Source organism: Crocuta crocuta, unplaced genomic scaffold (assembly GCF_008692635.1).
Source record: "Crocuta crocuta isolate KB4526 unplaced genomic scaffold, BGI_CrCroc_1.0 scaffold503, whole genome shotgun sequence".
Lineage (NCBI taxonomy): Eukaryota > Metazoa > Chordata > Mammalia > Carnivora > Hyaenidae > Crocuta > Crocuta crocuta.
Window position 1 is genome coordinate 752,546 of NW_027527143.1, and position 23,968 is coordinate 776,513.

Genomic DNA, 23,968 nt, shown 5'->3' on the forward strand with positions numbered 1-23,968 from the left:
TATTCTCCCTACAAAAAAAAGTTATGTGAGGTGAATGTGTTAAGTAACCATACTGTGGTAATCATTTCACAGTATGTGTATTAAGTCATCCTGCTGTCTGGAGCCTGCTTGTGATTCTCTCTCTCCTGCACTCCCTGCCCATCCCCCACTCTTAAAATAAGTAATTAAAAACTTTAAAAAAGAAAAAAAAAGTCATCCTGCTGTACACCTGAAACTTACACATTATGTCAATTGTGTCTGTAAGGCTAGTAAGAGGCAGACAAAAACTGCTGCTTGTTTTGGGTAAGACTATTTTTTTACTGGATAAACTATGCAACATCATTTAATCATTTTAAGTGTGGCATGAGTGATGACTGGGATTTTTTTAGAGGCAAAAACTCTCCTAAAAAGACCATCAATCGTTGACTTCTTGATGGTTCCTTGCAAAGAAACCTTACCTATTCTTGATTTAAAAAAAAATTGTTTTTGTTTCCTAACATGGACATAAATTTTAACTGAAAATATAATTTACTATTTTAAAATACTTACCGTGTTCCTTTGTTGGTTCAAAAACCAGCCCCAGAAGAGGGAGGCTGAGGTCTGAGAGAAGAGGCCAAGCCCCGCTGGTAGGTGAGGGGATGCGCTCCTGGGGGGTGGTCAGCACCCGTCACAACACCGGGGCATCTCCGCACCGACGTGCCAGAGCCTTGTTTATAAAGAGGCCCTCATTGGGTTCAGATGGTCTCAACAATGCCTCACTCTCTCTAAGGGCTGTGCTCTGGGAAAGACGAACACTACCGAACAGTGCGCAAGGACGGCTGTTCCATGGGAAGGGAGGGCTTGCGGAGCCTCCCGCTGCCGGGTCTGCTAAGCAGGTGAACCAGCGGTCAGTCACGTCCTCGGGGACCTCCTCCAACACCCTTCTGAAAATGCAACCTACTTTTTTTTTTTAATGTTTATTTTTGAGAGACAGAGCATGAATGAGGAAGCAGAGAGAGGAGACACAGAACCTGAAGCAGGCTCCAGGCTTCTAGCTGTCTGCAGAGCCCGACGTGGGGTTCAAACCCACAAACTATGAGATCATGACCAAGCGAGGTCAGACACTCAACCAAATGAACCAACCAGATGCCCCAAAAATGCAACCTACTTATCTTTACTTATTTAAAATGCGACTTTATTTAAAGTTATTTTTTTTATATTTTTATTTATTTCTAGGAGAGAGAGAGAGACAGCGTGAGCAGGGGAGGGTCAGAGAGAGAGAGAGAGGGAGATACAGACTCTGAAATAGGCTCTAGGCTCTGAGCTGGCAGTCAGCACAGAGCCCGACGCGGGGCTCAAACCCATGAACCGCAAGATCATGACCTAAGCGAAAGTCGGACGCTTAACCGACTAAGCCACCCAGGTGCCCCAAATGCGACTTTATTTAAATAAGTGCAACAATTACACATTTATCTATATACATCTCAAAAAATTAAACTGACTTCTGATACACAAATGCTGCCTAAATTGAACATCACACACAATGTTTGAAACATTAATTTTATTAGGAAAGCATTTGATAGTCGTATTAAATCATTTCATTGGTCACTTAATTTTAATGTGGCCTGAGATTATCATTTAAAATAAGGATTTTTCATACATTCAATAAACACGTGAGCATCTCCAAGTGCTAGGGATTGGAGATGCAGATTACACAGGAAATCCTTGCTCTCAGAGAGCTTACATGCTAGCAAGAAGGCAATATTAAAGAAACATTTATGTTTCTCATAAATACCTAGGATAGAAAAAATGGTTGGTGCTTTACAAGAGCACATAGTGTTTAACCCAGCACAGAGAAGTCACAAAGGGTGTTTCAGAAAGTACAGGCAGAGCCAACATTAGGTGGTGGACCCTAACGTGGGAAGGGCCGTGTAGGTTCAAGGAACGAGAAGTCTAGAAGAGCTGGAGCACCGAGGGTGGGGAAGAGTCGAGAAGACGTGACGGAAGAGGGGACGTGATGATCATGATCGTGGAGGGCATGAGCAGTCTGGCACTTTGACAGGAAACCGGGACACCCTGAAGCAGGGTAGCAGCACGACCAGGTGTGCACTCAGAATGGTCATTCCCGCCTCCCAGCGATGGAGACGCAGGACGAGCAAAGACTGGAAGCAGGCAGACCACTTCTATGGCCCTTGGTAGTGAAAGACAAAGACAATGGGGAACTCAAGAGAGAGTGAGGAGGCAAAATCAATTGACCTTGATGACTGAATGTGAGGTTCCTAAAAGACCATCAGTGCAGACATTCGGTAGACCCATAAGATACACAGGTCTAGAGCTCAGGGAAAACAATGTTAACACACAAATCATCTGCATTTAGATGGCTTCTGAAGCCCTAAGAAGGGCTGAAATGACTGAGAAAGAATAAACCAAACCATGAGTAACACATATATTTAAGAATGAGCAGGAGCACCTGCGTGGCTCAGTCAGTTAAGTGTCCGACTACCGCTCAGGTCACGATCTCACGGTCGGTGAGTTTTGAGCTCTGCGCTGGGCTCCGGGCCGACACCCTCAGAGCCTGGAGTCTGCTTCGGATTCTGTGTCTCCCTCTCTCTGCCCCTCCCCCTACTCATGCTCTCAAAAAATAAATAAAAACATTAAAAAAAAAAAAAAAAAGAAGAAGAATGAGAAGAGCGCCAGGGGCGGAGAGAGAGGGGATGGGGAATTACTATTTAATAATGGAGTTTCTGTTTGGAATGATGAAAAGCTCTGGAGATGGATGGTGGTAATGGCACGAAAAATCTGTCGAAGAAAATGGACAAGGAATTGAAATTCATCAGATACATATCTTCACTGATTTTTGTTTAAGGGAGAAAAGTACAATGTACTGTGTTAAGAAAACAATTTTACTGTAATAGCCACATGTTGGAAAAGTCTAAAATGTTAAGGCTACTAGTATCTTAGTTTTGGTACGTGTCCAATGGAAGATGCTTTATATCCCAGTTACATCCTGAAGACGCCGAAGTCAGTCTTCTGGACTGGCGCGTTGAGGGCTGCGCTAAGACTGAGACCCAGGACCAGTCTGGTGTCCGCGGGATCAATAATCCCGTCATCCCACAGCCTGATAAAAGAACAAAACAAAACTTATTAGGAATCTACCACCAAACCACCATTTATACAATTTGCTCCCAGAAATGCTTATGGGGATCCACCCATGAGTTTCTGGGTACTACATTCTCACAACCGAAACCATGGTCAAAGGTAGGGAAAAGAGAGAAAGAAAAATGACAGGACTTTCATCCCAGGCCCTTAAAGAATGTCAGAGTGAGGTTATAGTTTTGGGAACTGCTTCAAGAAACCTCAAATTAATCCTTGATTTTCAAATGCTTTAGCATATTTCAGGAAAATGTTTCCTGTTCTTCTTCTGCCCATATAAATATACGAGTTGATGGTGTTCCTGTTACTAATATGGAGAGAGACACATGAACCCAGGTAATAATCTCAAACCAAAGTCTCTACTGGAAAAGGTGTATTCCCCCAAACTCCCAAACTTTTAAGAAACTAGGAAAACTACTGAATAGACATCACTATACTTTATTAAAGTACCTTCAACGTAAGTTCTTTGTCTTTTGCTACAATAGGAAAATAAGTCATAGCTTTAAGATGCTTTCAAAAGAAACCCTGAAGTACAAATCTGTTTGCTTTTCACTGACAACCTCAGTTTTCTCAAGAAAGATGAATGAGAAATCCTGTTGTTTAAAGGTCATTAGTAGGTGGAGGTTTGGCTTTCTTTAAACAAACTGCCTTCAGTATCTGGACAATAGCATCAATTATTAAACCATCCTTACATTGACAGACCATGAATCAAATCTTTGCTCATAAAACATTCATACTGGGGACCCTGAAGTAGCAGCAGCCAATAAGGAGAGGCTGCTCTTGTCGTGTGTAACCAGGTCAAATGATTACACTCCCTCCTGATGCCGAGAGCAGAGTAAAGCAGCAAGCACAGCGACCCAGGCCTGCTTCATGACGGTCATTAACAAGAGCGCTCTAGGTAAGAGGCCCTAACCGAATGTCTGAAAAAGTTTTGATTATAAGAACTGAGCAGAAGAAACTGGCAAGCCGCACAGGTAACACGAAGGACTGAGAGAAACACACATTGTCATTATCCACGGTTGCAGATAATGAAAGAGCCCTCTGAAAAGTCAGAGCCAACCATGGTAGAGCCCAAACAGACCACAGAAGTTTACTGTTAGGCTGAGATTCGTGAAACCTAAGGAAGGTGCCATGAACTGGCCTGAACATCCTTTCATCTTGGAAAGAAAACTGTTGTCTCCATGCCACCAAGTGTCTCAACACTGGGCTAAGCATCTACACATTGACAGTAATAAAAACCCTTAGTGTCTTTCACTCTTTATGTATCTGGGCCATTTGCTCCCCTGCCCTGAAGACAGCCCATTAAAATAATAATACTAATGCAAGTATGAAAATAATAAGGGATTCAGCCTTTCTCAAGAGATGACTTAGCCAGGGCTGCAAAAGCAATGAATGGCTCACGCAAGATACGCTATTTTTCAAAGTTTAATATTTCAACTGTCCTTGTGAATTTCACTCAAAATCTTATGTAGAAACAAAAACAAAAAAACTGTATGTGAGCTTAAAACTTACTATTTTCTCTTAAACCTTTTTTAGGGTTTTCTGTTGCTCTTTGCTTCTACTGGCTACTGTGTAAGTCTGTTTAAGTGATGGTAAAAAGAACATGTTTCCGTCTCAAAGGCTTTAAAATATTTTCATCTTAATTAAATGAATCAATGACCCACAACAGAATATCCCTGCAAATCGGCTTATAAAAATACATATGAACAAGAAGAGAAACAGCCTTTTAAAAATGCCAAATGGTATCATTTTCATTCTGAAACTAATTATATGCTCTTGAAAATAAGTATCTTCAGCCTTTGTACGACCAGTGCCAGGAGCAGTCCCCGCCACAAAAGATGTGTTCAGATGACTGAAATGGATTCTAATTTGTTATTTTCTTTTCTCCTTCCTCTCCAGTTTGCCTTCCCCAGTAAAGGACATAAATCACACCCTAACCTAATTTTAAAAGACACAAATAGTTATTTTCTTTATCCCATATGCCCAAGGGATAAAAGGAAGATATGAAGCTTAGATTATTCTTCAGAATGAAAAACATTAAAGTTGCTGAAAACAGAGGCCTGAACACACACATGCCAGCCAGTCTGCAGGCGGGACAGGCACCATGATTTATGACCTCATTAAAGGGTGTAAGAAACAAACAGAACCAAGAGTTGCAATGGTAGGTGAGGTGATTACTTGGTGTGAACACACAGACCCTGGCTGTGAGTAATCACCTCCTCAGTGCACAAGCACACTTGTTAGCAGCTGTCAAAATGTGCTCAACCAAAGTCATGTTTAAAAAATGGGGGTAAAAACAAAATAATCAAATACAGGGTATGGCAGGAATTCACGTTTTTTTTTGTTTTTTTTTTTTTTTTGTTTTTTTATTTCTAGGAGAGAGAGACAGCGTGAGCAGGGGAGGGTCAGAGAGAGAGGGAGTCACAGACCGAAAGAGGCTCCAGGCTCTGAGCTGGCAGTCAGCACAGAGCCCGACGCGGGGCTCGAATCCACGAACCGCGAGATCATGACCTAAGCGAAAGTCGGACGCTTAACCGACTAAGCCACCCAGGCGCCCCAGGAATTCACGTTTTTAAGCAAAAATTATAAAAGAATGAATTCCTGAAAATGATACAGCCAGGATTATAACTCTTAACTTCTCAGCCCCTGCAGGCCCAGACACCTCATTTAGAAGTGAAGAGAAGGAAGGGGGCACCTGGGTGGCTCAGTCGGTTAAGCGCCGACTTTGGCTGACGTCATGATCTTGCAGTTGGTGAGTTCAAGTCCTGTGTCGGGTCTGTGCTGAGAGCTCAGAGCCAGGAGCCTGCCTCTGATCCTGTGTTTCTCTCTCTCTCTCTGCCCCTCCCCAACTCATGCTCGCTTGCTCATACTCTCTCTCAAAGATAAAATAAACATTAAAAAAAAAGAGAAGGAAGAAGGGTGGAGCGTTGTGGAATCTGACCAATGGTAGTGGATCCACAGCCCAGCCTGGGGGAAGGGGTGGGATTTCAGCAGCAGGTAAGCCCACTGTAAAGACAACAATACAAAATTATGTGCCCATTATTTTCTGGTTCCCAGGAAGGCCAGACCAACCCAACTGCCCGTATCTCCAAAAAGCTGCTGCCCTGACAGCCCAGATGCACCCATCAGGCTGGCTCCCACCTTGCACTGGAATAGTAAGGGTTTCCTTCCTCTTCAAACCTCTTAATGATGGGCTCTTTTAAAGCTGCTTCATCAGCACTGGAGAACTGAAAGAAAAGGGACCATGAGTAAGCCCACTGCACTACAGCAACAGATCCACTCAAGAAAACCTCAAGAAAAAAGGGGTAAGCGTTTCATGAGTAAGAATGTTACAATCAACATCTGCACAGTGCTGTATACAGATGACAAGGGAAGCTCTAGCACATAATGATCTCACCTGAGACATGAGCGCCAAACTGGCGCACCACTACATCTGCCTTGTCAGAGACAACATCCTGAGGCGGTTTAGTGTAAGGTTCAAAACGAAGGGGATCACGGGGCGCCTGGATGGCTCAGTCGCTTGTGCATCTGACTCTTGATTTTGGCTCAGGTCGTGACCTCATGGTTTGTGAGATGGAGCCCCGCACTGGGCTCCGCGCTGACAGTGCAGATACTGCTTGGGATTCTCTGTCTCCCTCTCTCTGGCCCTCCCCTGCTCTCCCCCCTCATTCCAGTCTCAAAATTAGTAAATAAAGTTGAAAAAAAACCCCAAGAAGATCGAGTATTCTAGCAGGACCCAACAGGGGATGTGAAATGTAACAAAAGGGCAATCTTATATTTAGCAGCTTCTGTTGAAAGCAGACAAGTAGGGGATTTTCTTTTTTTTGAAAGAGAGGGTGGTGGGGAGGGGCAGAGAGAAGGGGAGAGGATCCCAAGCAAGCTCCACATGTCAGTGCCCCAGAGCAGGGGCTCCATCTCACGACCATGAGATCATGACCTGAGCTGAAACCAAGAGTTGCACACTTAACCAACTGAGCCATCCAGGTGCCCCATAGGGAATTTCATTTTCATTCAAAATAGCCAACTTTAAAAAATTTTAAAGTTTAAAGGGGTGAAACATCAACCACAACTTGAATAAACCCAAATAGCTGAGAGGTATTTTTTGCTAATTAAAAATTTAGTGACTTGCCCACCAGTATTGCCACAAACAAGTGATAATGAATTCAGTTGCAAAAATCTTTATGCAAACTAATTTTGAAACCCTGGAAAGTATTTTCAATTTAACAAGTATTTCACACCAAAAACAAATGACTTATTTCAAATAAATCCAATCTTCTTTTATGTACTTTCATAATTCGTTATCATTTATATGTCAAGAATTTGGAGAGAGAACCACTAAAATCCTATACTTTCCTTTGGTATATAAAAATGGATGAATTCATATATTTGTATATCAGTCAAAGAACAACTATTTAATAAATAGTTTATTTATTAATAAATAAGCCCATACTGGGCTAGGGTTTAAGACAGGTCTTCAAAATATCAGAATTTCACCTCTGATGCCTAACACGCACACATGCACACACACATGAATAAACCTCTCATTTCGCTTGGATACTAGTCAGTACTGAAATGAATATGAAACTTCAGTTTAAGTCTGCAGAGTTCCTGCTGCTTGGAAAAGGCAACTGAGGCTGTGGGGCATGGGTGGGATGCATTTAGGGAGGCAACACCTACCCTTCATACTTATCTTAGCCCCATTCCCCAAGCTAGGAGGTTGACCAGATGATCCTAACTAGCAGAAAGGAGGGCCAGTCCTATGTGATCATGATAAAACAGATCACATAAACAATCCCAGGAGCATGCATCAGTCATTTTAAGGCTTGGGGGCTTATACAAAGTAGTTGTAACTAATAAAAATTAATGCACAACTTCAGAAAAATCTCTGAGACACAAACAAAAGAATCCATTTTAACAACCACCTGCAAAGAAGAATTTGTCTTAATAAATTACTGCCTTGTTCACCCAACCCTTAGACTATAAGCTCTCTGCCCCCAGACTGTCAGCTCCTCAAGGGGCAATAACCACATTTTCTCCAAGTCACGTAAACTTTCTAAGGAGCATGGGAACACGCTGTACCCTGTGGAGTACTCAGTCAGTACCTTTTGTGTGATGCTGCTGTCGATACCTAAAAAACAATCCCTTAAAGTACCTCCTATTAACCTGCAGCAACACTAAATGCAGCCACTTGCTGATTTGCCTTCATCAAGCATCCATTGACCTCTCTGTTTTTCTTCATTTATGTGTGCACAGTATAATAATGTTACTCAATTCTCAGTTAGATGACTGGGCCCTCCCACTCAAGGACAATCTAAGAGATAAAATGGAAAAAACAAAATTCTGCTGCTTTAGGTCATACAATCAAAGAAGTAAGTTGGACTTATTTAAATCTCACTAACTGCAAATGACTATGAACCAAAATTCCTTATGCATCAGACACTCACAAGGCAAAGTTCCTGGAAAATTTCTTTGAAATTCTGAAAAAATTACAAGAAGCAACCTCAAATAAAGTAGCTCTAAAAAGAGAGACAGAGGGGTGCCTGGGTGGCTCAGTTGGTTGAGCATCTGACTTCGGCTCAGGTCATGATTTCACAGTTTGTGGGTTCAAGTCCTGCACTGGGCTTTGTGCTGACAGCTCAGAGCCTAGAGCCTGTCTTTGGATTCCGTGTCTCCCTCTCTCTCTGCACCCTCCCTGACTCGTACTGTCTCTATCTCTCAAAAATAAATAATCAACATTAAAAAACTTTTAATAAAATAAATAAAAAAGAGAGAGCATATGTAAGTCCAAATTGCTGGAAGTCAGCATCTTCTAAATGAAGCCAGTCCCTAATCCGGGAACACTGAGGGGTTCTGGGCACGCCCACCCCTGGCTGAGCCAAACCCAGAGACAGAGAAGAAACGGCATTTACCTGTTTCCCTTCACGTGCTCTTTGGTCCTTTGCTACTGTGGCCAACACATTGGCTGCCTGCTCTCCTCCCATCACTGAGATGCGAGCATTTGGCCACAGGTAGAGGAATCTTGGGCTGTGAGGGAGGAGAAAAAATGATCAAATTAATCCACAGTACAACACAGAGGTTTTCACAGGCCCGTGTTCACCTCCTAAAATAGTGGTTCTTTATTCCAGCTGTGCATTCCAAGGGCATTTTATTAAAAAACGTTCGGAACCTACCCCAGACGAATCTCCAGAGGTGTGTCCTGAGTGTGGCTGGAGTTTTAAGTTCTCCAGGTGATTCTGACGCCAGTTTTGATAAATGTTATTTGTCCGTTTCATGTCAATTTACTGGGTATAAAAATACCCACAATATCCCCTTACTACCTGCAGTCATGTTGTGTTTTCCATTCCTGATATACAGCCTTTCTGCTTTATTTTTTAGTTTTACTAGGAGATGATCAAATTTGTTAACCTTTGTAAACAAAACGAGTCTGGGCTTTCCTGATTCTTTTATCTTTATAATGTTTGCTCTTTATTACATCCTGTTCTCCATTTTTCTTGTGATTAACAGGCTGTTCTCCTTTGCACCTCTTGAGCTGGCTGCCTGGCTCACTGATTTTCAGCCTTACTTTCTTTTCCAGTCTATATATGTGTACGTCTAGTACACGCCTTCCTCAAGCAAGACTTTAGCTGTATCACATAAGTTATGACATCTAGTATTTTCATTATGAGCCACTGCAAAATATTCTGATTCCTGGTGTGGGTTTTTTCCAAGCAGCATGTTTAGCCTTAAAATTTCATTTCGCTCCTCCAGATGATACAAATTATGATATAACTGATCAAAATTTGTGAATGCCATTCTATGTTTCAAATAAACCTGTAACAAAGTGACCATCTGTAAAATATACTTGAAGCATGATTCTTTCTCCGGAGAAGACCATGAAAACCACCTACCTGTATGCTCTGCCACACATCCCATAGTTTCCAGCCCCGTAGGAACCCCCAATGATGACAGTTATCTTAGGCACATTGGCGCAGGCCACAGCAGCCACCATCTTCGCACCATCCTTGGCAATTCCCTCAGCCTCATAATCTCTGCCAACCATAAATCCTAAGAAAAAGAATGGAAAAAAGAGCCTCTGCATGTGATGGGATTTATGTGCAGAAGTCAAATCCAACATCTTGCCAAACTATTGCTACAGAGCCTCCCACTATAATACAATATTTACATGTGAAATATACATACCCAAAAAGTTTGCTGGAAAAAATAAAATAAGGGGCATCTGGGTGGCTCAGTTGGTTAAGTGTCCAACTTCGGCTCAGGTCATGATCTCACAGTTTGTGAGTTTGAGCCCTGCATCAGGCTCTGTGCTGACAGCTCATGGGCTCTGTGCTGACAGTTCAGAGCCTTGGAGCCTGATTCAGATTCTGTGTCTCCCTCTCCCTCTGCCTCTCCCCTGCTCACACTCTGTCTCTTTCTTTCTCTCTCTCAAAAAATAAAAAATTTAAAAATAATTTTTAAAAAATGGATAAAATTGCTGATCACTTCTAAAATTTTCCTTAAAATGGTTCATGTGGATGCATACATCTTCAAACAAGACTAGGATGCCAGGAATTTGCTGTCAAAAATTCTCCATGAACAGCAGCTCGGTGATGAAAGACTGCGACCCAGCAAGCTCAGGATGAAGTGCTGTGGTGAGCCGAACTACCAGGGCTTCAGTACTTCCTGACCTGGTTTATATAAACTGTTCCTTCCGAAACGCTGCTTTAAAACTTAGATGAAATAAAGGTAAATGTTTCAGAGATGCTAAGCGCCCCTGCCAGTGACTCCATCCTAGGGAGGAAAAATTGTTCATGGCAGATGCAGAGATCCTGCGCTTCCACAGGCCCCCAGCCATGCGGAGACTGCTTCCTCCTCACCTCCCAAAACTCAAGCCAGGCTTCACGTGTCTCCCTCCCCACCCGTCCACTCACTTGCGTAACTGGTTGGCACTGTTTTTGCTTTTCGAGTCCCCAGCAATTGAGCCATCCGATTCCACTCAGTTTTTATGGGACAGCTGTACACTCTGCGGATACAGCCCTTGGCAGGCATGCGGTGCCTCCCTGGGACCCCGCTGAACAGGGCCCTCTCAATAGCTCAGAGTGCCTCTTCCTGCCTCGCCTTGGACTCCCTGAAATATTCCACAAGAGCTAGCTCAAGTATCAGCTATCTTCAGGCTTCAGTCCCTCACACAGCACCCCACCGCTTCTCTATTCCCTGGAGAGGATTCTGCCTTCAAAAAGATTATACCATAGGGCACCTGGGTGGCTCAGTCAGTTAAGCGTCCAACTCTTGGTTTCGGCACAGGTAATGATCTCACGGGTCATGCTGACAGCACAGGGCCTGCCTGGGATTCTGTCTCACCCTCCCTCTCCCTCACTCACTCTCTCTCTCTCTCAAAATAAATAAAATAAACATTAAAAAAAAGATTATGCCACCTCAGTTGTCTTTCTCCCAATCCTTCCCAGCATAAAAAACATAATCATACTCCCTTCCTTCTTCTCCTCTCTTTGGGAGAAATCAGAGTTCGTCAAAGACTGTCCCTGAGCCCTCTTCTTCTGGGGGTGTTCTCATCTCTTCCCACGCTGTTATAACATCTACACATTCTGAGGATGCCTATATTTTTATACGCAGCCAACACACGTCCTCTGTGTTCAAGACTTATTCAACTGCTGAGGTGCCTGGGTGGCTCAGTCAGTTAAGCGTCTGACTTCAGCTCAAGTCATGATCTCGCGGTCTGTGGGTTCAGGGCCCCACATCAGGCTCTGTGCTGACAGCTCAGAGCCCAGAGCCTGCTTCCGATTCTGTATCTCCTTCTCTCTCTACCCCTCCCCCACTCACACTGTCTCTGTCTCCCCAAAATAAATATTTAAAAAATATTTAATAAAAAAAAAAGATTTCTTCACCAGCCTTTTGTATGTGTACCTTCATGGACGTCACACAAGCCCCTCAAATGCAAGGTTGCAAAATCAAATTCAACCTCTGCACTCTGCCACCAACCCAACCCAAAAACCAAAGAACAGAAATGTAGGTATATCTTCCAAAAACAAGGTTTAACTTTCTGGTGCTTAATAAACCATCAAACAATATTAGAAACAAGGTCTCCTTAAGCTTCAGAATCCTTTTTATCTGCCCTTCCACAACATTTGCCACACACAGCCTCTCAGGCTGCTGTCTGGACATAATGTCTCTCAAAATTCACCTAACAAACTATCATAAATTTAAGGGCAACCAAATAAAGATGTTTTAGCACCAGTACTATTTAAAGCCCTGCTGACTAGCAGGAGCCAAACTCCTTTTTCTTGTGAAGGCTCACCTGATTCTAATGACTAATTAAGAGCCCTCCTTCATTTGAGCTTGAGATCACCAGGGATCACTTAGAAGACAGGAGGGGGGGGGGGTTCAGCTAACCACCATCTCTAAGTGCCCCCTATAGTTTAGGCACTGTGCCACAAACAAGATAAATAACAGAATCAGAGAATTCTAGGAAAAAGAAGCCTACAACCATAAAAGACTATAGAAATCATTTCACCCACCCTATTAAGATCGTCTATGAAACATGAAATCCAGAGAGGTGATACTGATCATACCATTCTCTGGAGTCCAAACTCAAATCCCCAGACTATTGTTCAGGATGTACATATACCTCTTCTACTGGGCCACTTCAGGGAAAATTAACTACACAAAAAAGACGAGGAAAAGGGAGGAGCAGAGCATGTGTTTGAAATCCTTTATGGAAAACAAAGTGCTAGGAAAGAGATGATGGGTCAGACAACACTCTCTGGTAGTGAGATCAGTGTTACTGGCAGAGAACACAGCCCTTCTGGGGGGGATGGGGGTGGGGTAGGCGAAGGAGTAAAGGGAGGCCCTCTGACTGTGATACATGTAACTGAGAAACTGCTTTATCCAAATATGGATAAACTTCTCATTTTACATTCATGAAGTGTTAACCCTTGAAGAGACTCTACAAAGAGTATCCAATAGAACTTACTGCTCTGATGGAAGTGCTCTATGTCGACACTGTCCAATACCTTTGTCCTACTGGACAGTGAGCTCTGGAATAACGCAACAAAACTGATTAAGCTATTTTCTTACCAGTAATGTTTTGAAGGAACAGCAGAGGAATATTCCTTTGGCAGCAGAGCTGGATGAAGTGAGCCCCCTAAAGCAAATGAGATAATCTTTTTAAAGCAGGGGTGAACAAATCTATAGTCATCATGCATCCTACCAACACCGTGCCTGGGTCAGTGATAAGGAAGTGTACCCTGTGCTTGGCTAGTTTAAGCTTATACTAACAGTAACGATACTACTACCATGTGGACCCATGGCCAATGGGATGTGCGACTATGGTTGGTACCGCATCTGTTTGCAGTCACGTGTGTGGTCACTGGCACACAGCTGTTGGGATGAAGTCAATCACTAATATTCTGAACAGCAAGCGAAACTCAAGAAACTAAGAGAAGTGCTTGGCAGTGGGAATTCCTGAGCATCACTTTAATTCCTTAGTTTTCCACCTTAAAAGAAAACAGAGAGATGCCTGGGTGGCTCAGTCAGTTAACCATCCAACTCTCGATTTCAGCTCAGGTCATGATCTCATGGTTCATAAAATAGAGCCCCATGTTGGTAGCACAGGGCCTACTTGGGAGTCTCTCTCTCTCTCTCTCTCTCTCTCTCTCTCTCTCTGCTGTTCCCCTGCTTGAGCTCTCTCTCTCAAAATTAATAAACATTAAGAGAAAAGATTTCTAATAAAAATTAAAAAAGAAAACAACATAAAGACTTTTAAGACAAGTATTCTTACAGTCTTAGGATACATACATGTCATCCATAGCACTTATAATTCAAGTGTCTTATAAAAACTTTCTTAAAACATTTCATTTTTTAAATAATGCTCTAGATAAAACATGTTAATGTAAACCCCCATACAAAGAGGTTCAAACACTAACACACACACACACACACGCTCACATGCAATACACACAGCATTCTTCAAAAACACTAACACACAGATACATACACACGCTCACATGCACATACAGTATTCTGCCTACGGAGGCATCTGGTTAAATATCTTAAAGCTTTTATGCAATAAACTTCCATTCATTACTTGACCTTCAAAGTTTAAATTAAAACAGAAAATTCTGAAACATGTACTTGCCTTTTTTGCAGATTCAGAAAAGAGAACTCCATTATTTCCAATGATACCTATAGGGTATCCAAATATTCTAGCAAATCCTCAAAAGAAAATTGAAAAAAGATTTATGTGTTTCAGAGGGGTTTTAATTCACAGCCAACAGACAGTTATACATTCTTTAATTTCAAATCAAAGTTTAAAATGTGGAGATTCTGGGGCACCTGGGTGGCTCAGTCGGTTAAGTGTCTGGCTTCGGCTCAGGTCATGATCCCACAGTTTGTGGGTTTAAGCCCCACGTCGGGCTCTGTGCTCACAGCCAGCTCAGAGCCTGGAGGCTGCTTCAGATTCTGTACCTCCCTCTCTCTCTGACCCTCCCTTGCTCATGCTCTCTCTCTCTCTTTCAGAAATAAATAAAAACATTAAAAAAAAATTTTTAACATGGAGATTCTGTCTAGGGTACAGAATAGTTCATGTCACAATTTCTTCTTTCTAAGGTACTAGAGAGTCTGGGTTTTTTGCTTCCTTGAAAAGAGTGTATTATATGTCAAGTTATGACTTGTCTGTCTGGTTGGTTTGGTTCAATGATGAGGGTAAGGTGTTGCCCATTCATTCGTGTAACACATGTCTGAGTTCCTACTAAGTACCAGAGAGAGGACATTCTGAAATGGAATAGATCACAGGCGGAGAGCCCTTAAAGGCCTATGTTCGGAGCTATCTGCCAGTTTCAGGTGACCGGCTTGCCTGCAAATGCCTGTGGCAAGGAGAGGCCCTCGAGGTGAAGGGTATGAACTCAGGAAAGGCCAACTTTCTTTCTTGTTTTTTTAATATAATTTATTGTCAAACTGGCTTACATATAACACCCAGTCCAACTTGCTTTCAAAAGTGGCAGCACAGGCAAGCCCGGTGGTCACTGAGTAGTTTAAAGTGAAAAATCCAGCTAAGCTTAGAAGAACAACGAACCACTGCACTTTCATTTCCTCTAAAAGCTTCCTTTATTCCTCACCACCAGCCCCACGACCTCTGCAAACACCCTGTCTCCATACACACAGGAGAAGCAAGAGAGAAGGGGGAAAACGATTAGTATGTGAGGGAGACACCTGAGGGGAATTTCAGGAGGCTTTGTAAACCTGAAAAACATGGCCACAGAGATCTTCCCAAGAGTGAATTTCAATAAGCCAAATTAGGACTCTAAATAGGTATCAAACACGTGGAACCCAAGAGTCAAAAACAGTGCTTGCTGATGTGGGTCAAAAAGAAAGCACACTCCCAAAGTGCCCGGGGCCCGGCTCTGTCTTCACGCTCAAGGATCCACGGGCTGACATTGAGAGGTCCAGTGTGTGGTACGTGGCACAAAGCAAGTGCTCGAAAAATTGCTGAAGGAAAATTAATGGATAAGAGAGAACGTCAACCTGCTGATATTGCAGAACACTGAATTTTTAAAAATGTGTCTTTGTTCTTTAGTCTGGCCTTGTCTGGATTTTCTTGGTCTTTCAGTCCTAAAACCCCAGCCAAAGGCCTATGCTGCGTTCTGTAAATGGCAATGCCGCTTACAGAGATAGTACAAAGGGGTGACCTTCCCCAAAGGCCTAGTCCACTCTAAGTGCCCCACCCCACAAAGCAGCTAGGAACCGGCACAGCCCTCGGCAGTGTGGTGCTGCCCCTAAGGTGCACTGCCCTGTGTGAGCTATTTCGATCTTCAACCCATCCTGAGCCTGGCTTGGGATCTCCAGGCACAGGACCTGTGAAGTAGGGCACATGCCCCACTATATCAGGGCCATGGATGAAGTGCCTTTCTTCGCGCCAAACAGGAAAGCAAAAGGTCCAAGAAACTACTAGGGCGTACTAAGGCTAGTGCAGGGGCAGGAGGGAACTCTAAGGAGCTGCTGAGGCACCTGATCCTCGGGAAAACCTGTTCTTCCTCCCCCAGTACTTCCTGCTATCACTACCCTCCGTTCAGTCCCCTCTTCTCCTTCTCACTGCCCCTTCTCTTTCCCCAATCTAATCTGAATTCCAGACAGAGGAATTACATATATCATCGGTATTCTAGGGGACAAAGGTACGACAGGTCTTTCAGCAAGAAAGGGGCAAACTGGTAAAAACAGACGACAAGAAACANCCAGTACTTCCTGCTATCACTACCTATCACTACCCTCCGTTCAGTCCCCTCTTCTTCTCACTGCCCCTTCTCTTTCCCCAATCTAATCTGAATTCCAGACAGAGGAATTACATATATCTTCGGTATTCTAGGGGACAAAGGTACGACAGGTCTTTCAGCAAGAAAGGGGCAAACTGGTAAAAACAGACGACAAGAAACAGAGAACAAGGACAGCCCGTCCATCTTTGGAAAAGAAGCAGAAACAACTCTGACTTGTTTTAAACCGCTGCACAGTGAGGGTTATATCCGGAACTATGTGGCCACAAATCCTGTCTATATATCAAACAAAAGTCTCTTAATCACTTAAACACCTCAATACAAAAACATAAATTCCACTCCCGGCGTGAACCCTTTTATTGCTCATAAGTCACACCAGGAGAAAGTGTTGTGATTTATCCTTAAACCTCCACCACAGATTCACAATTTGGATTTCTGTGGTTATTTTTTTTCCACTCTGATATATTGTCTTCAAATTACTTACTACATTTTGTGGCTTTCACAAGACCAAGCAAAATTCAGAGAATTAGTTTTGCCATTTGTCCAAGATAGATTATTATGGGTCTAACATCTATGTTTCAAATACTGTTCTTCCAAAGCCTACAAACTTAACACTTTAGATGAATGAATGAACTTTTATAAAGACTTATTTGTTTTTTCAAAATTGGTTTTCTGTCCTGTATTCTCGGACTAGTGTGTGCACAATTCGATGTTAGACCCACACAGAGGCTATGAGAAGGCCCTTCTAGGAAGGATATCATATAAAACCTCCTAGTTGAATTAGAGGCTAAAGAACCAAGGAAACAGTGCTGAAATTTTCAAAACAATCACAAATTATCCAAACAAAAAGAACTACAAATATTCCTGCTAATTTTACTGTGATAACAAGTTTTTATACAGTGAATTCCACCAAGTCACAGACAAGGTCCTCTCCCACAGCATCCAGCCATCATCACCGTAAACTCTCTGGATCTATGAAGCTGTTCAGCTACCAGTATCTTCACAAAATGACAGCTTTTGAATACAGACCCACACACTTGTAATGCTCTAAATAACAAAGCTCACGCCAAGTACATCAATACCTTGAGATCAAAGATCACTTATTTTCAAAGTAATAGAAAATGTTCAGGGGCACCTGGCTGGCTCAGTCCGCAGAGCATGTGACTCTTGATCTCCGGATAGTGACTTCAAGCCCCACGGTGGGTGTGGAGATTGCTAAAAATAAAATCTTTAAGGGGGCGCCTGGGTGGCTCATGATCTCACAGCTCGGTCCGTGAGTTTGAGCCCCATGTTGGGCTATAAGCTGACAGCTCAGAGCCTGGAGCCTGCTTCGATTCTGTGTCTCCCTCTCTCTGCCCCTCCCCCACTCACAATCTGTCTCTCTCCTTCTCTCCAAAAATAAACATTAAAAAAAGTTTTTTAATAAAATCTTTTTAAAAAAGAAAGAAAAAAGAAAATGTTAATATTTTCAATTCTTTGCCTTTATACCTGTAACCAATGTGTCTCCATATAAGGCTTTGAACTCATTGAATCTGCTTCCATCCACGATTCTAGCAATGACCTAAGAAGAAAAATAACAGTGTTCCTGAGATATTACATTACAAAAGAATTTTTGCATTAAAGTTAGTCAGAAGGAAAACAAATTCATGGCTAAGTTATTACTTCCACAGAATTTCACCGTAGCCGGCAAGCCTTCTCACTAGAATTTAACTTTGTATGCATGGTTGGCACCCTGAAGTCATTCTGGGCCCTGGTTTTATGCTGCACGGTCTGAGTGGCAGCATCATGTTACAAAGCAGAGACGCAGATAGACTGTAAGGGCTGCACGCTTGACTCAGAGCTTCAGGAGCTCTAAGTCAAAACTATGGGCTGAGAGTTAAGGATTCAACCACAAAGCATGATATTGGACTCAAGAGTCAGGAGACTTGGGCTCCAACCTAAGGTTAACACAGGAATTGCATGTCCTGGAGGGAGTCTCAGTTCTTGCCTCTGCAAAGGTGGGACAAAGTTGTGAGGATGTGATGAACCTAAGAAAATAGTGCTGAGAGGAAGAGCCAGCCCTGACCCCTGGCTCTACAGCTGAGAAACTAGAGTCACAGGCTGGCTACCTTAAGTCCTCTAAGCCTCACTTTTCTCATCTGGTTTAAAGAAAAATAAAAAGATAAGGGGCATGCTCTTACACTGTTGGTAGGAATGCAAACTGGTACAGCCACTCTGGAGAACAGTATGGAGGGTCCTCAAAAAAGCTAGAAATAAAACTACCGTATGACCAAACAATCACACTACTAGGTATTTATCCAAAGGATACAAAAATACTGAGTTGAGGGGCACAGGCACCCCAATGTTGACTGCAGTATTATCAACACTAGCCAAGATATGGAGAGAGCCCAAATGTCCATCAACTGCTAAATGGATATAGTCAAGCGGAAAACTAACAAATATTAAGGCACAGAACCTGATAGTAAGATAATTTCCTAATTAAAAAAAAGACAATTCCCTAATTTAGGAAACACTGTCAGAGAGTGAACAAAATAAAAGACTACATGCTATATGCAAGCACTAAAAATTGTCAATCTAGACCAAAGAAGACCATGTCGAATCTGTAATCACAGCAATGTCTTCAACTGTAACCAAAAGTCTAATCTCTGCTAATGTCATATTGATCTAAAACAATATGTTTTTTTCTGTTCAACAACTTGCTGACATTGCATCCACTTCCCAAAATAAGAACACTAAAAAGAAAGAGCTGAAAATTATGAGGTTGCCTACATCATTCTGAAGGTCTACAGGAATAGTGAGTCCTATTTTTGAACAAAGCAAGCTTCATGACTGTGCAATGAAAACTTTCCAACCATTAAGAGGACTTTGATCTGCCTCTCTCTCCTAGTAAGAGATCTTTCCCGTCTATGTCCCTCCCTGCTGAGATCTATAACAGGATCTATATCCACTCCACACACCTCTCGGATATCAAAGTTCCTCTTAAGGTTAACACCAACTATTCCATACAATTCANGTAACAGGCTCTAAGGCACCAACCTATCTAAACAGACTGCAGCCTTAAAAATGGATATAAAGAGATTGACAGCATGGTTTACAGCTCACAGCTCCACTCCACACACCTCTCGGATATCAAAGTTCCTCTTAAGGTTAACACCAACTATTCCATACAATTCATCAGCAGAAAACAAAGGATCTTCCGAAGGCTCAACGGACACCTGCAGAAACATAAAGCAACCACATTAACCTGTTTAAAGACATTATTCAGGGTAACATAAGTCAAAATGCTTTTCAAGAAAATAAAAGATAGGAGAAACATAACCAACTCACATCCAATTTCTTCTGATAATTCAGATTCCTCACAATCTTCCTAGTTATGTGAAGGGCATGAGTATCATCCAAAGCGTAGTAGTCGGACACTCCAGACTTTCTACAGAGTAAAGCACACTAAAATAATCAGAACAGGAAAAAGGAAAATAAATATCTTAAACCCCAAATACCTTCTCTCATTTAGGGATGACATCATTTTACTTCCAAAACACTTTAATAAATGTCATCTAATTTGATTCTCATAATGGCTGTGGCAGAACGGTATTATCCTTAAAACTGAGGTATACTTAAGTACCTTGCCCTAGGACCAGCAGTAGCTGTATAAGAATCCGCACCTTCTATTTCTCAACCTTGACCTTCTTCTACTAGACCACAGAGGCTTGGTGAGAAGGACTTCTATTTAATGCTCATCCCATGCATCTCAAAACAAAATTGTGTATGGTAAAGTTCAACAACCACAGATGGCATAATGTAGTCCATAATAACAAAGTGTTTGCCACTAACTAAGCTCCTAAGGAAGATGCCAGCTATGGTCTCTCATTTCAGAGAGATGGCTGAGGCCACACCTTATAAACTTACACCTTAAGAGTAAGCTGTTATGCGACACTGAGATACCACCTCACACCAGTCAGAGTGGCTAAAATGANTCAATGGTAAACATGGGTATTGATAACAGAAATGTGATAAGGGCCACTGAAGTTCCCATTCAATTTCAAGTTCAGTGTGAATGATGCATGGGCTTGTTCTGGTTATTAGCTGTATTCTGACTAGATAGCTTATTATCTCACTTGTAGATATACTATGACTCTGTAATATAATATTAAAAATAACTGTAGGGGCACCTGGCTGGCTCAGTCAGTGGAGAACGTGACTCTTGATCTGGGGGTATTAAGCTCAAGACTGACATTGCATGAAGTGATTACTTAAAAATAAAATCTTTTTAAAAATAAATAAATAAGGGGTGCCTGGGTGGCTCAGTCAGTTAAGTGTCCAACTCTTGATCTTGGCTCAGGTCACGATCTCACAGTTCATGAGTTCAAGCTCCATGTCAGGCTCCACCCTGACAGTGCGGAGCCTGCTCGGTATTCTCTCTCCTCTCTTTGCCACTCCCCTGCTCTCTCTCTATCAAAATAAATAAACTTCAAAACAAATTTTTAATAAATAAAGAAATGAAATGATAGTAAACACAGACAAAAATATGTACCTGAAAAAAATAAAATTTTGGTTCATTTTATGAGTAAGAACTAATCTGCTACAATCTAAATTGTGATAGTGATGCCCTGTCTAGGGAACAGGCCAAACCCTTGATAGATATTTCTTAGAACTGGGTTCTCATAGTGGTTTCAGGGCACTCTCCACCTCTGGACTCGGTGTTTCTAAATGTAAGCAGAGACCCTGTTTACTCCCATAATCCTCTGTAAATAGTAGGGCCTATAGTTTTTTTTTTAACTTAATATGACACTTTGTAACTAACCATATCTTTTAAATGCTTCACACAAAATACCAGGTATCATTGCTGACTTCTAGCTGCACTGCAATAATTCAGTAAGCAAACAAAGGCAGAAGGAACTACTTCAAAATCAGTAAATATTTAAAATAAAATGCTTTCTTTTCAAAATTGCCTAGTATTTATCAAAACAGCAGGAAAGGGAAACCTTTGATAAGACACTGTATTATGGAAGTGTTTGTGTCAAATTAACTCCTCAGGATGACTAATCAGAGAGGTTTAAATATGTATTTACAAAAGGACACCTGGGTGGCTCAGTTGGTTAAGCATCTGACTTCAGCTCAGGTCATGATTTCATGGTTTGTGGGTTCCAGCCCCACGATGGGCTCTGTGCTGACAGCTTGGAGCCTAGAACCTGCTTCAGATTCCATGTCTTCTCTCTCTCTGCCCCTTCTTGACTTGTGCACTCTCTCTCTCTCTCAAAAATAAACATTAAAATTTTTTTAAAAAAATATGTGTATTTACTGTTGGTGGGAATGTAAACTGGTACAGCCCCTCTGGAAAACAGTGTGCAGGTTCCTCAAAATATTAACAATANAAAAAAATAAAGTATCTTTTCAAGCAATTTCTATGTATCATCTCATTTAATCCTCACAGAACTCTAGGAGGCAGATGGTCTTCTGACCCCTGAACTCTAACTGGAAATGACTGGACCAGTGACATGGTGGAGCCAGCTCACAACTGACTCACAAGAGCCAAATGCGTGCACCTCTTCCTAACGCCACACTCAGTGGTGTCCTCTCGGGACTTTGCAGTCAGCCTCGGTGGGACAATTTATACCAGAGGCATTGGCAGAGGCCACAAGGTGGGGCTTCTGTCCTCCCCAGAGACCCAGCTGTCATGCACCTACTGCTATGGAGAGCTTAGCTAAGCTACCTCAGGGTGAATGGCTGCCTCAGCGTCTACTTCGTTTAGCTGAGTGGCCTGCAGGAACCTTAAACTCGTTCCGGCACGCTCATGAGAGCACATGCCCTGGACAGCAGCCACAGACCACAAGCAGGTGTGAGTCCCCATGTGACTTTCCCAGGAACCCTCATGATCAACAGTGGCCCCTGCCCACCAGCTCCTTCCTGCATACCTTACGTGCTCCTTAAAGATCCAAATGGAACTGAACAAAACCTCCATCTTTTGGTTTGCATGGACTAAACTAGCCCTAGTCTGGGAACCTCAAAGTGCTCCCACCACGGACCCTAAGAAAAATATGTGCTGGGGTTCTGCCAGCAGCTCCCAGGGTGGCCCCTCGAGGCATGTCTTGCAGGTTCTATGAGTCATGCACTTGTCCATTTCAATTTCTCTTGCGGTCTGTTGTTGAATCGCAGCTCACCAACCAGCACCCTGAGCTCCACTTAACAAATGTTAATTTCACATAATTGCAATGCCTGCAAGGCAATGGGTTAGCTCCACCTCCTCTATGCTCTCCATATACTGCTTTGTAGACCTTAGCACATGTACACATTTATATCACTGTTTGGTAATTACTTACCACCTACCCCCCTGACTGGAATGTTAATGAGCTCCTAGAGGTCGAAAACAATGTCTACCTCATTATCTTGAATACCTACAATGGTGTCTGGCACATAACCAGTGCTTGAAGAATGTTTGTTAAAGAAATGAGAAACCTGTCTCTCTAGTCTTTCTAGGCTATAACGAAAAAGCTGATATTGTAGCTTAGAAATACAACTCTACAGTTCAAAGAACTGAACCCTAAAGCAGCAACCTGAGAACCAGTGGACTGTGGTTAGATCCGGCAAGTTTAACTCTTAGAAAAAATAATTACACTTTCTCTTACAACGGACAGACAGGCCACAGTGAATCCTGGAAAGAAAAAATAGTTACACTTTCTCCTACAACAGACAGACAGGCCACAGTGAATCCTGGAAAGAAACAACAGCCTGTCTCACCTGCAGTGCAGATCAGCCCCTCCAAGATCCTCAGCTGAGACCTCTTCTCCAGTTGCGGCTTTAACCTAGAACAAGGATAAAAGTCAGTGGTGAGTTCTGTCCCCTGCAGAAATACCAATGCTTACCTAACATGCACGTCTTCTAACCTGACTAGAGCTACCACTCTTTCTTCCACAGAGCTAAAGACTTTGTTTTCTTATTCCGCCCACCTAGCAAACCGACATAAAATGGTCTCTAGTCTACAGATGAAAAATCTGAACCCAGAGTCACAGAAATTTCCCCAGAGCCCCTGAGCAAGTGACAGAACCTGAGTTGAATCGAGGTATTTCTGGCCTGAAAGTCCACTTTCCTTATCCTAACCTATGCAAGTTAAAGCATTTGTGTCTGTGCATACGCTGTTCCCACTGCCTGGGCTCCCTGCTCCCCTGTCACTCACCTGAGGAGTCCCTCCTCATCCTTAGGCCCAGCTGCTCTATGTGGCTTCTCCTGACCTGCCCGGGCCTTTTCATCATTAATGACTCTCCACAGTGCTAAAAGAACAACACTTGTTCATCTGTGGTGGAAGAATACTCCCCATACACCTGCCACAGGACACCTATCAGACCATCTGTCAGTAATCTGCACGTCTCTATTGTCTCCTCTATACTGTGAATTCCTTGATGACAGGAACTGTGACTGTGTTTGTCTCTGAATGCTCAATAAATTTAATGAACTAATGACATTTTTGGCCTATCCTGAAAAATTCCAGTAACTATTCTAAACTCTTCAAGGTACAACACCTTTAAGAGGACAAAAAAAAAAGTCTCTAAGATTACTCATATCTAAGATTCAGCAGAATATGACCAAACAGAAAGGAGCCTCAAGCA

General features: G+C 42.5%; 1 protein-coding gene across 1 annotated transcript in view; it reads right to left on the reverse strand.

Moving 5' to 3' along the window:
• Nucleotides 1-1,502: 1,502 nt before the first annotated feature.
• The window catches only part of MCCC2 (methylcrotonyl-CoA carboxylase subunit 2), a 65,725-nt gene continuing 43,259 nt past the window's right edge, over nucleotides 1,503-23,968 (reverse strand). Inside the window, exons 8-17 of the mRNA XM_077760148.1 lie at nucleotides 23,103-23,167; nucleotides 19,695-19,794; nucleotides 19,487-19,582; nucleotides 17,856-17,928; nucleotides 14,240-14,316; nucleotides 13,180-13,246; nucleotides 9,999-10,155; nucleotides 9,021-9,135; nucleotides 6,253-6,338; nucleotides 1,503-3,076 (exon numbers count right to left, since the gene is read on the reverse strand). Of these exons, the coding sequence (XP_077616274.1) occupies nucleotides 2,959-3,076; nucleotides 6,253-6,338; nucleotides 9,021-9,135; nucleotides 9,999-10,155; nucleotides 13,180-13,246; nucleotides 14,240-14,316; nucleotides 17,856-17,928; nucleotides 19,487-19,582; nucleotides 19,695-19,794; nucleotides 23,103-23,167 (954 nt within the window). The 3' untranslated portion in view covers nucleotides 1,503-2,958. The remainder of the gene's footprint in view (nucleotides 3,077-6,252; nucleotides 6,339-9,020; nucleotides 9,136-9,998; nucleotides 10,156-13,179; nucleotides 13,247-14,239; nucleotides 14,317-17,855; nucleotides 17,929-19,486; nucleotides 19,583-19,694; nucleotides 19,795-23,102; nucleotides 23,168-23,968) is intronic.